The 12,737-nt window shown below is 44.9% G+C and overlaps 3 protein-coding genes across 5 annotated transcripts in view; 1 reads left to right on the top strand and 2 right to left on the bottom strand.

The window, feature by feature from the left end:
* The window catches only part of LOC146175642 (ninein-like protein), a 547,135-nt gene that overhangs the window by 154,660 nt on the left and 379,738 nt on the right, over positions 1-12,737 (top strand). The window lies entirely within an intron of this gene.
* The window catches only part of LOC146175644 (XK-related protein 6-like), a 60,768-nt gene that overhangs the window by 29,264 nt on the left and 18,767 nt on the right, over positions 1-12,737 (bottom strand). The gene's annotated exons all lie outside the window — the stretch shown is intronic.
* Positions 831-6,080, bottom strand: LOC146175645 (uncharacterized). The gene is made up of 3 exons (XM_084582039.1): positions 5,590-6,080; positions 4,750-4,953; positions 831-3,825 (listed from the first exon to the last, which is right to left on the bottom strand). Exons 1-3 carry the CDS (start codon positions 5,858-5,860, stop codon positions 3,302-3,304), a joined length of 999 nt encoding a protein of 332 aa, XP_084438165.1. The 5' UTR covers positions 5,861-6,080; the 3' UTR covers positions 831-3,301.

The following is a 12,737-nucleotide window of genomic DNA, read 5'->3' as shown; positions in this document are numbered from 1 at the left end:
GACTGGAAATGGGCCTACAGCAAGGGCACCTGTGTTTCACAAGCAAACACTAGACGTCGACAACAGTATTTTCACTTTGTTTTCGGCTAACCAGACACCTCACACACCTGTAACTTTAGAAATTATAGCTCGACTTGAGATAACCAAGTTGCAAACAAGAGTTCACATGACACAGTAGCATTATGATTGCAATTGATAAAGATGATGTCACACATTTTCTGTGTTCAGAGTGGCTTGTTGCTATTAACCGTGTCGAGGTGTGCCGCTTGCCCTCAAAGTAGACTGGAAATGGGCCTACAGCAAGGGCACCAGTGTTTCACAAGCAAACACGAGACGTCGACAACAGTATTTTCACTTTGTTTTCGGCTAACCAGACACCTCACACACCTGTAACTTTAGAAATTATAGCTCGACTTGAGATAACCAAGTTGCAAACAAGAGTTCACATGACACAGTAGCATTATGATTGCAATTGATAAAGATGATGTCACACATTTTCTGTGTTCAGAATGGCTTGTTGCTATTAACCGTGTCGAGGTGTGCCGCTTGCCCTCAAAGTAGACTGGAAATGGGCCTACAGCAAGGGCACCAGTGTTTCACAAGCAAACACTAGACGTCGACAACAGTATTTTCACTTTGTTTTCGGCTAACCAGACACCTCACACACCTGTAACTTTAGAAATTATAGCTCGACTTGAGATAACCAAGTTGCAAACAAGAGTTCACATGACACAGTAGCATTATGATTGCAATTGATAAAGATGATGTCACACATTTTCTGTGTTCAGAGTGGCTTGTTGCTATTAACCGTGTCGAAGTGTGCCGCTTGCCCTCAAAGTAGACTGGAAATGGGCCTACAGCAAGGGCACCAGTGTTTCACAAGCAAACACTAGACGTCGACAACAGTATTTTCACTTTGTTTTCGGCTAACCAGACACCTCACACACCTGTAACTTTAGAAATTATAGCTCGACTTGAGATAACCAAGTGGCAAACAAGAGTTCACATGACACAGTAGCATTATGATTGCAATTGATAAAGATGATGTCACACATTTTTTGTGTTCAGAGTGGCCTGTTGCTATTAACCGTGTCGAGGTGTGTCGCTTGCCCTCAAAGTAGACTGGAAATGGGCCTACAGCAAGGGCACCAGTGTTTCACAAGCAAACACTAGACGTCGACAACAAGTAAGCAGACGCTGCAGTGTTCACAAATGCAGATCTCATAGAAAAAAAACTTTATTTTCTGCAGATACAATAAATCACAGACAAGGACTCGCTGCACCATTGAAAGAACGTTCGGGGTGTGGAAGCGACGGTTTCCGTGCCTCGACATGACCCTTCAGATTAAAGCGTCCACAGTGCCCATCGTCATAACGGCATGTGCGGCACTTCACAACCTCAGCCGCATTCTCAAGGACCCTGTCCCACCTGCTGCTCAGTATGATGCCACTCATGACTATACTCTACCTGATCCTGCCTCTGTAGTAGCCCCACCGCTGCCCGTACTGCCACTGATAGATAGGGCCTCTAACAGACTTGACACACCTCATGTGTATACTATGCATGTACACATTTTTACGCATCACTCTCATTATCTGAACATTAAAAGTATATACACATTCTTAATGTGGCTTATTAAGTGGTAATTTGACCCAATTTACTTGATGAGAACCCTTTGGTAGAGTGCATCTCAGGTAAGGTCAAAATCACTTCTAAACACTCGCATACATGTCAGCCAAACAACTACAAAGGAATCTGTAACAGCATTTTGTCACTGCAATGCATGGTCCAAATCCATTGAACTCTTGAATATGCAAAATATCAAACAAACCATAGGCAAGAAATTAAGATGAGGAAAAATGAACATTATAAATGAGACTAAGTTGACAAAATCATTGTACAAAACACTAAAAAACTCCAGTAAAATGGCGAGTTGAGCGAGTTGGTGCATATTTAGACATAAGAAAAGCACAACAATGGAGACAAGATAGAAAACTTGACCAGCGCTGATTAGCAACTGAAGATTTTATTGTAAAGAACACAAATATACTCTCCATCTACAACTAAGAGCATGCATGAGTAGTACTAACAGCCCCGATACCTAAAAACTTGAATCTGAACTATCAAGATACCGCAGTTCACAGTCACGAACGAAAACAGACGGGGTGCTTAATGCATGTGTCGCGGTTTTTATGAATGCAAAATGGGGGGGGGGGGGGGCTTCGCTGTTTCTCTGGTTAATCATTGTGGTGCTTGTAGAAGATTATATTATCTTTAAAGAGCACACAGCATGGTTTGTTGTTAGAATTAGGAGTTTTACGGTGGCATTCCCAGTAGTGCAAGGCCAAGTTCGAGGGAGGGGCCCCATCCAAAGAAGTATTGTACTCACATATGCGGGTATTCACGCACCTTCCCGTATGACCTATACATCTTTTTCCACACGTGAAGGAAAAATTATACATCGCACCCGCACCAGGCCGCAAATATGGTGTAATGTTTTTTTTTTTTTTTTTTCTGCATCTAATAAGCTAGGCAAGCTTTACAACATGGTTGATAGGATATCCAAGGCAGAAAAAGAACAAAGACGAAAAAGAGGAATAACAAAAAAAGCATGCCAGATAAATCAATAATGAAGTTTGTCCCTTGTGCCACAAGTGTGGTGTTAGTACTGCTCATGTTAGTACTGTGATGTTAGTACTGCTCATACGTGTTCTTGGTTGTAGATGGAGTGCAATTTGTGCTCTTTCCAATAAAATCTTCAGTTGCTAGTCAGCGCGGGTTCAATATTCTCTCTTGTCTCCATTGTTGCGGTGATATCTTTTTACTAAAAAACTCTTTAGCGGAAAAAAGGGGCTCGTTATGATACAATTAAAAGATTCAACAGTCTGCAAGTCCGAAGTCAACAAGGGGATATATTTTTTTTTATGTTTGTAGTTAATGTTTACCTGAATTAGTCATGTGATGATTTTAGGGAGAAAGATTATTAAATGCAAAGTGGAAAGAAAAACAATGCGTCGATTGTAAATGAGCCCACCATTTGCGCATTGTTTTTCCTTATACTTTCAGTGCACGCCAAAGAAGCCCAGGTGGTCAAAATTTTCGGAGTCCTCCACTACGGCGTCTCTCGTAGCCTGAGTCGCTTTGGGACGTTAAACCCCACAAACCAACCAACCAATATTCTCAATATCAACTAGAAAAGCATAAAAAAGGTATCCCCTACATTTACCTTGGGCTCGCAGACTGTTGACTGCTTTCATTGAAAACTTTCTGTATACTTACCCCATTTCTGACCTGATCTTTTCAGTTTTCCTTTCCATTAAGCTTTTTGATTTGTAGGTCAAGGAGGAGTTTTTTTTTCCTTTTCAATTCCCTATCCAAGTTTAAATTCTCCATTTCAATGTCATGAGCTTGGGCTCTTTTCGCTAACCGATCTTTGTGCTCAGCTTTCAGAAGCCGAACCCTCAAGCGGTGTTCTCGCGTCTTTTCTTTTTTATCACTTTCAATGGCTGCGAGGCGAGCCATTAGCTCTCGCTCAATCAGTGTTTGTCTCTGTGCATTGGCAGAGCGACTGGTAGCTCCTACCCTCACTTCTGAGGAAGCGGATGCTGATGCTGGCACAGGTGGTGCAGCCAGCGGAGCAGCAGATGTTGCTGGCACGGCCCTTGGGGTAGGTGGGATGGCTGGGAGAATGCTTGATGCAGCTTGGCTCGGTTGCTCGGCAGAAGCAGCAGAGGTACTCGTAGCTGCATCGGCCAGCTCCTCCTCCATTTCTGGCACCTCATCCTGATGGAAATGCCAGGACCAGTGTGGGTCCTCTGCATCATCTTAGGCAGAAGTGCTTGGGATTAGATGTCGCAGTGAGGGTGCATACTTTGGATCAAGAAACACTTCAATTCTCACAGCAGTTCACTAAACCTTTCAATGGTTCATAATAAATGAGTATGTGAAATGCATTGACAGCCTGAGAGATGTGTTTCATGTTTACAATGATGCAGTGTTCTACAGAAGACATTTTATCATTTACATTGTGCAGTAACTCAAGCAATGTTTCAGTTAGAGCCAATTTATACGACATATCAATGGAAATAAACCAGGCATATTGTCTCTACTTTGGAAGGAATCAATTCTAGAATATGGTTCTCATATATATATATGACCGACAATGGCTTGGCAGATACAAATATGTAGTGCATCTGCAACTTTCCAAAAACCACTACGGTGCAAAGAAAACAACACAATATGCAGAAGGACATCACATGCTCTGTTTTGCGTTGTTTTTTTTTGCGCCGTAATGATTTTCAAGTCATGAACCAGCTCGGACCACAGGCCATTATTGTAAAGCATCTGAAACTTAGATGTATCTTTTGTTATAAAGGTCACACAGGTATACTATAAGACCACACAGATGCCACAGTAAAAATGCTCATGGGTGTGCACTGTGAATTAGAGCAGCTTTACACACTTTGATAAGACAAGTTTATATGCAAAGAAAAAAATAAAATGTGAAGCTACAGCAGCAGTTCCCCAGCTCTGAGGAGATCTGGGGAGACACGAAAGGCAGGGATATGCTACAGTTTTTTTTTTCTGGACAGCCTATTCTTACTATATAAAGGAAATGGTTGAAAAAGTTATGCATACCAGTGCATGCCCACCAGCTTCGTTATCTCAGCAAAAATATATTTCGAATTTTAGTGGCGCATTTATTTTCGGTTCCTGCAGTACGAGTACAAAAAAATGAAAAGGCGTACCACTAGGTCCTGCTAGTGGAGTTTCTTGTGTCTGCGACAGCAAGGCGGCCACAGACGGTGTTACTGCTGTAGATTCAGTAGCCTGCTGGTGGCGCTCCCGGTCGCTGTCAAATGGGTTTGACAATCTAACTCCCATGTGGGAGGCGACAGCGCCGACCCGCTGAAGTTCGTCTGTCAGCTGGCTCGGTGGTGCTGAACCACCGCCTGGGAAATCGCAGAAACCGCTGTTAGTAGAGTTGGAGCAATTCTACACAGAAAATCCTTAAGCGATAAGAAGGTTTAGAAATCAAGCGGTTTTCACAGCGCTTGTACTGTGAGGCTGTTACTTTGGGGCACGCTCAAAACATATCAAATCGCAAATTGTTTACTCATGCAAGTTTACTATTCACTTTCTATTCTTTCTCTACAGCAGGCACACGATGCTTGTGTGCGTTTCATAGTAATTCGTGGGGTAAAACACAGCACTCGTTCCAAAAGCGGGTGTGTGGAAGCTTGCTGCAAGCTGCGCCAAAATTTTCAACCCCTATTCAGCTGAGTAAAAGCTAGGAAAATCCAGATTACAGCTGTTTTCAAACTCTGTGCTACGTTACTGTGCTCACCACTTTAAGCATTACATCGCAGCAAAATACTTCCTCATGTAGGTTGTGAGGTTCCATGCTGTTGCACAACGCCTTTAATACTCTAGCTTCGAGCTTGTGAGATGAAGCAGGAGACTGCATGGCAGCTTTTCGCTGAATGCTAGGCGGGACGTACACGCAGCAAGCAATTGGAGCAGTGGTACAGCAACAAAGACAAAAAAAGAAAACGAAAAAGCGCAGGATAAAAGAAAACAGGACTTACCAGTACGAAAAATTTCTCTTGTATCGTCCGCTTTTCCTTTCCGCCACTTCTCTTTCAAGTTCTCCCAACACTTTTTGAGTTGGAGCCATGTACGCGGGCGCACGTTATGGTGGGAGTTGAACTCTCGTTCCATCATTTCCCACTCTTTTCGCTTTCTCGCCACGCTCACTGCGTCAGTCTTCTTGTTTTCTATCACTGGCCGGTGCTTTTCAATGATGCTCAGGAGGATGGACCGCTCCTCTTCTGAAAAGTTCGCTTTTCTCTTTTCCATCGCGACCACGCGTGACACAGCACAGAAAACGAAGCAAACTACGTTAATGAGAGAATATAAAACACACTACAAACGTCAATACACTACCAATGAATACAAAACTCGAAATATATACAATAAAAACAGAAACAGCTACAATAAAAGGGCAGGGGAGCGAGACGAAAGAAGAACGTTGCGAGCGATGAATGCGGGCGAACAAAAAGTATGGTTGCAATTTCGACGGGAGCTTTGGTAGATGCGCTACTATTGTGACGGCTCCATTTGTGGCCAGACAAGCAACAGTAATTCGGTAAATCTAGCCCAATAAGCTTCTTTTTTTTATTGTCAAATTGCAAGTTAAGACATTTGCTACCTATTTTCGGTAATGTCCGACCGTGTACGTTTCTTATTAATTTAAAAACTTATTGTGTATGCAATAATATTTGCTTACCCTCGCTCCCATGGCGCTTACGTATTTCTAAAAGGGCTACTTGGATAAGTTGAGTATAAGTGCTGTTTTTGAAACGTTCGTCACAAAAAAGTTACACTTATACTTTCCGCGTTCTTAAGAATGCAGCCTTAAGTGGTAGTGTAAGTTCCGTTCTTGAATACGGCGGTAACCGCCGTATTCAAGAACGCAACTTAAACTAAACTTACAACTTAAGTGACTCATCGGCACTTAACGCGTTTCATGAACAACACTTGCACTTACTCCGCACTTAAAAGCGCACTTATCGACCACTTTCCAAAAGTAGCTCCCTATCTAGCTAGCTTAAGTGCATCTTTTTCACATTCAAAATAGCCGACTCATACCGCAGCTTTGCAGACTTCGTGAATTTCTGTGCTCGCGCGGCTGGAACTTCGTGGAACTTCGGGGAAAAGTGGAACTTCGAGAAAAGTTCCACCTATAACCGGAACGTATGTGGAACTAAATTAAGAGTACGATTCCTGAATTTCAGTGTTCCTCGTGTGCAGAAATCGTCTCTAAGTACTAATATACCGTTGCGTGGCTTTCCGCTTCGAGGCACGTCGGGGTGGTGACGAATCCATGCATTGAGTGATCGATAGGAAAAGTTTCGAAATAAAGTATCATGGAGCTTTGCGTATAGTCAATGAAGAGCGAATTTAGCATGTAAATTACACTTTGCTGGTTGATTCAGACATGGAAAGAAGCATAGGGGCGGCACCGTCACGGGAAGGCTATGTAAGCTCAAGACGTTGTGCCATGCACTGACAGTCGTCTAGAATTGCCGCGACGCAAAGCGAGAGTCGGTGTGCTCACGCGCACGTAGCAGGACAAACCTTCTGTGTTACTTTTCTTTTTCTGGTTATACCAAATTAGCCCCTTATACTTTTTCCTGTTTTCCCCTCTTCTCGAATACGTGCGCTTAACGAGGTCACTTTCGTGGGCGGATTGCACGAGTTTAGTCTGTTACCTCGCACAGAGCGAAAGATGAGAATGGCGACTCTTGCGAACCTTAAAATAACGGCTTGCGGGGCTAGTTCGTGCTGCATCGTATTCAGATATGTGGCGCAACAAACACTTCTCTTGTGTTTGTGTTTGTTGCGCCACATATCTGAATACTTGCGAACCTTCTTCGGGTGGAATCGTGAAGGATAACGAAGTAATTCCAGCGAATCAGGGATCGCCAAAATGTCTTCGTTCCCTTTAGCTCCCCGTGTTTCCCTTTTTTTCGTCCCTGCATAATATGCCGTTTTCCCGGCAATGTGCGTCCGCATGCCGCATTCCTTCTTTGAAAGATGAGAGCGTATTTGTGCATTTTCCGTAACATAGAAGCCATCGGTGCGCGATGCTGATAAGAAATATAGGGGCGGCTTTTGAGTAATTAGGGAACTCTCGCAAGAAGCATTCCTTGTTTGTTCTTGGCTCCCCTGTTTTCCTCCTCAGAGTGAGCTCGCTCGTGGAAGGAATTTGAGGTAGCGATAGAAATTGCCTTGAAAAGGGAAAATAAAGCCAAAGAATGAAAGAGATTGAGTTGATTTGAGACGGTTTTGAGGGGGAGGTTGTAGTGAGGGAGTGAGTTTGGTACGCCATGATTTCTTCCCTTTTTTGAGTAGAGAGCTCGATTAAGGCAATTGTGACGGCAGCTGTGTCATCAGTAAGGGTGCACGTGCGAACTTCAGAACAGGTTCGGTTGGAAAGGGGGAAAAGAAAGGGAAAAAAAGAAGACAAGCGACTCGAGCGAATGAAACGAAACTTTGTTTTTGTTTCTTTAAGTACGCGAAACGAATTGATGGTGGCGATAAATATGTGGGGCCGCTATTACCGAGGCTTTCATTACTTTTGCATAGGCGCTTTCGCAAGAAAGCCTCGCGATGGGGAAAGAGACGCAGCAGGGGTGAGAGGAGATAGCGAGGCTAACTAACGTGTTTTGGGGATTTTGTCTGAGATGGATTGATGGCGCCTTCTTTAGTTTGTGACCTTTTTTTCTTTGCGCTCGAGATTTGCAAGCAGACGCGTGCAACGCTGGGTTCAACTGCTGCATGAAGACATTCCTGCCGGCACGTGGGCGTGCGTGCAGAGTGGGCGTCTACAAATGCACTGGGGTGCTTTGTACTGTTGCTAATTGGGTGCGAAGCTGAACAGTTATCAGAATCAGCTCTTCTGTTCCTATGCGGACGCAAGAACGTTAACAGTGGCGAATTGTGAATCGATAGAGAATCTGCGAAAATCTGACGCGCGGAAATAACCCTGCATAGCTGCTTTCAAGACAGGGAGATAAAAAAAAAAAACTTGATTGAGGACCTTGGGGATTAGGGATTTGAGAGGGGCAATGATGATTTTGTAGGAAAGTTTAATTATGCATTCCGATCTGGTTACGTCAAAGTTGCTTCACGCTTCACCCTGCCGAGTATTTTTATCAGCGGTCGATACTCATGGCCTCGGTACGCTTATTCGTCCTCCATTTGGAGCTTTGCTGATTGCTTCATTGTCGATGGCAGTGGTGTGAAATACAAAGTGGCGCTGAACTCACCCCTGCGTTTTGACGCGTAGGTTGCCATAGTTGCTCATGAGCCTTATAGGGAAGCTGCACCGGTTTTAGATGTCGATGAGTTTCGAGCGGTTGAATGATTATAGCTTGCGCTTAAAGCATGGGAAACATCTTGACGCTAGCATTTAGAACAATGGCGCAATCAGCAATTAAAACCGCGACGTCTATCAGGTTTCACCGCACTGCAGAGCGGCGGGTGGGGGACGAATGATGAAGTCGTTGGCGGTATTATCAGTAGGTTTCCTGCATAGACACACTTGCTTTGAAGAAATAAAAACAAGGCTACCGAAAATAAATTCCTAGATATCTTGATTAGCACCGTCAGAAAAGGCGCAGCAGGACGCGGGTGAAGGCAACGAACATTAAAAATATTACCGTCCGTGACGTCATCACCGAGCGTCTCCGCAGAACTTCACTGCTGTGAGGAGAAGCTCGAGGTTTAATCGTCGATTACGCCATCAGTTTGAACGCTAGCTCAAAAACACTTCGCGTGCGTTACCTACAGCCTACGTAGATTTGAATCCTTGAATATCGCGAAATTCTCGAAAAGTGATGCAATTGCTCTTTAAAATACAACTCGCCTAAGAGACGACAGAGTGCTGCTATGCGAGACCTCGGCCAGCTAGCCTTTTAATGCATGGTTTTGCCCTGACAACACTAAGACAGTAGATAGCACGTAGTCAGAAGATAATATTGCTAACTAGAAAATATTCGTCTTTCTTGATAATTAGATTTACAAGCACTGACAATGCAAAAATGAAATGCGACTACACATACCCTTTTTATGGGCCGAAGTAAATTAGATTCGTGCTAATTTTTGCTCCAGAATCTTTTATTACTTAGTTATTTGACTGCAGGGGTAGGATGCGAGAAAAAGATGGTTATTGCGGTCGCACTGTTTCGACATCGTCTAAATTAGACGTCATTTTCTCCTTTCCTTTCTATTTTTTTTTCGCGAGCTGCGGAGCTTGGCGCTGAGCGGCCATGAGATTCCCCGATGTTCGTTCCGCGCTCCCGACATGTCCGGAAATCGCGCAAGAACCCGCTTGGGAACAAAAGGACCCTGTGCGCAGACTCCTTTGTTCTTGGTGAGCACTGCGCTCTCGCTGCCGTCATGTAGCAGAACGCGACAAAAGCTACAGCTGCGGCGATGAGTGGGAAGTGGAAAAAACATAAAAGCAAATAAACTCAAGGAATCGAGGAAGGGTGGAAAGCATTGGAGCTGAAACGGAGCTAAACAGGCGAGGCGCCAACTTCGAGCTGGAACGAATTCCGAGCAATGGTATTGCAATCAGTGAGACGAAACGTAAGAAGGAAAAAAAAAAATCGCAGAAAAAGTGGGAGGTTGGTTCTAGGAGCAGGCTGCAGCGACGGGATAAGAGGTATAATTTTGGGATCGTTTCGCTCTCTCCCGTTTTCCCCTTTTCTGTCTCCCTAATTAGGGAGCTTTGATGGCATGTTAGATGGGAAGCGTGATTTCGGCGGCGCGCCCTTTGCTGGCCTGGTGAAGGCCGATTTTGTGAGGGGCCGGTCTTCCTTTTGTCTTTCCTCTCTTTCTCCCCCTTCTCCTTTGTCCCGCCATTTCTCGCTTTTTGATCATGATAATCGGACAGTACTAGTGCGTTCACCCTGTTATCACCAGTTTGCTTTTTTTTTTCCAAGTGTGAATTATGTCCCAGTTCCCTTATTTATCGGCGCTGTTTCATTGGGTAAAAAAAAAAAAAATGTTCTCTTTGTCCGGACGCCTATATCGCAGTTCTAGTGCTGCAACTTTATTGACTGCGTAGACATATCGTGGCGCCATCTCTCGGTAGCGCCCGCGTGGTGGTGAAAGGGGCCGGCACGGCCGCATAGATCGGGTCATATAGCCTCATTTGTATGATCGGGTGCGCGATGGCAAGTGCTCGATCCTCGCGCCGTGGAGGAGAGATAACTTGTGTCGGTCTTCTCTTTTTCGGCGCCTCTCAGACCATTTAATATTCGCGTATACGGCGCTTTCGTCCTGCGTACAGTCTGTCTTGGATGTGCAATAGGCTTGTCCTGACAAAGCGCCTCACAGAGGTTGCAGAATAGCATGGTGAGCTTTATCCTTCGCCAAAGCGTGTTTTTGTGTGGCCACCGTTATTAGAACACCGAAGCTGCTGCACCAATAACCAGAGCTAATTAGCGCAAGCAAAGCAAAAATTTCCATCATAATTGGAGGTAAGCTGTAGCCAGTTCCTGTTGAAAGAGTAATTCCATCGTCAGGTGCTGAACTCGATCTGCAGAATGCCGTATCATACCGATAAGGCGCGAATCAAGTGTAGGCAAGGGGTTTTCGCAGGCATAGTGTTTGAAATCTCAATTAGAGAAGGTGTCTAAATTCCAAGGGAGGAGCGCTAATTATATCTAGTAATCATTAATGCAAGAAAACTTCGGAACATATCGGTGCTTTCAGAAAAACAAGTCGGCGGTGGACAGAGGGTGTCCGCCCATTTTGGAAGTGTATATATGGAAAGCATGTAATGCGCGCCACTCGATTTTGGTTTGTGCCGGCGGATGACGCGTCCTACGCTACGGCTGCTCCCTTCAGCCATTGAGAACATACAATTAAGACAGTCGGGGCGATACCAGTTAGTCGTAGATGACGGAGAGACACCTTTAAAGGAATATAGACACTTCATTTTTGGGTAAGTCTTTTATCATCTCTAATGATGCGTGAGACATTACACTGATCACCTTGTGATATTCGCCTACGGCTGCTGAATAATATATAATCAAATTTCCTTGTCGGTTTCGGTTTCAATAGCCGAGCGATGCCTATGACGTCAATGTCAAGTCTAGGTCACGTGAGGGATAAAAAAACATAAATATAATCGTTCCTGCGTCGTTTTAATTCACCAGAACACTAAAGTTTGCTTGCCTCGAGGACATGAATTACAAAAAAGTGAAGAGTCAGCGATCATATCACTGTTTTGTCATGCCGCGCGTGATCTAGATTTAATTGTGCCGTCACAGTGATCTCTTGGCTGCTGAAACCGAAACTTGCGAGAAAAGAAAATTCAGTTAAGAATAATTTGCGGTCATAGCCTCATAGGCAAAAACCGAGAGGTGACCTGTACACAGGATTTCCTTACGCGTCATTAACAAGAAGAAAAAGCCACAAAATTTGGTATCTATAGTCCTAGTATCATGTATCATGTATAAGGTTAAGGTAGCGGCATGTCACTCGGTGTATAGCAAGATGTGACCATGTGGTCCCGGCTCGCTTTCCATATCTGCCAATTTTTCTGCGAACGCAGTGGCTTCGAAGCGGCAGCAAGCTTGAACGGCGTGTGCGGCGCGCTGCTTGGCGGACTCACGCTTCTCCTATCGGGTGCCACCGTGGGCGCCATAAGCAGGCTATTTTTGCAGCCAAAGTGAACACGCCATCTCCATTAGGAGAGGAGGCGCAGAACCATGTTCGCTCGTGCCACGTGCAAGGTCTAGTTGCTGAGCGGCGCGCGTCTCCGATATGTTGTCGGTGAAACGCCCGGGGCGCCGCGACATCAGGGTGAGGAGGGAGGCGATATTTGGGAGAGGAGAGAAGGTACAAGTGCGAGGCTTAGTGGAAGTTGAGAGTGAGGCGTCGACGGGGTCCTAGGAGGACTGGAGCGAGACGACAACACGGGGACAGAGGCCGGAGAGGGAGGACGGGGATCTTTGACAGGAAATTGATATCAAAGCGATGTTTGCTCCCTAATTTTTTCTTTAAACAGGAGGATTATGTGGAAGAGGAGAAAGTATATTTCAGGCTGTTTGCTCTCACCCTAAATCGTCGCTCGTCCAGCTGCGTTCCCTCACCCAGCTCCTAACCTCGCTCCGATGTGCTAGAGTCAGGGAGCTCGGCGTTAGCCCCGAAAGCG

Source organism: Amblyomma maculatum, chromosome 10, assembly GCF_055883805.1.
Source record: "Amblyomma maculatum isolate TAMU_Amacu chromosome 10, ASM5588380v1, whole genome shotgun sequence".
Lineage (NCBI taxonomy): Eukaryota > Metazoa > Arthropoda > Arachnida > Ixodida > Ixodidae > Amblyomma > Amblyomma maculatum.
This window is presented reverse-complemented; position numbering and strand designations above follow the sequence as displayed.

Bases quoted from the DNA above. Each gene is read 5' to 3' on its own strand.
- LOC146175645 (XM_084582039.1), bottom strand. From the start codon at position 5,860: ATGGAAAAGAGAAAAGCGAACTTTTCAGAAGAGGAGCGGTCCATCCTC. The intron at 4,954-5,589 runs GTAAGTCCTGTT...GCGATTTCCCAG, and splicing joins AAGAGAAATTTTTCGTACTG to GCGGTGGTTCAGCACCACCG. The intron at 3,826-4,749 runs GTACGCCTTTTC...CTTCTGCCTAAG, and splicing joins TCCACTAGCAGGACCTAGTG to ATGATGCAGAGGACCCACAC.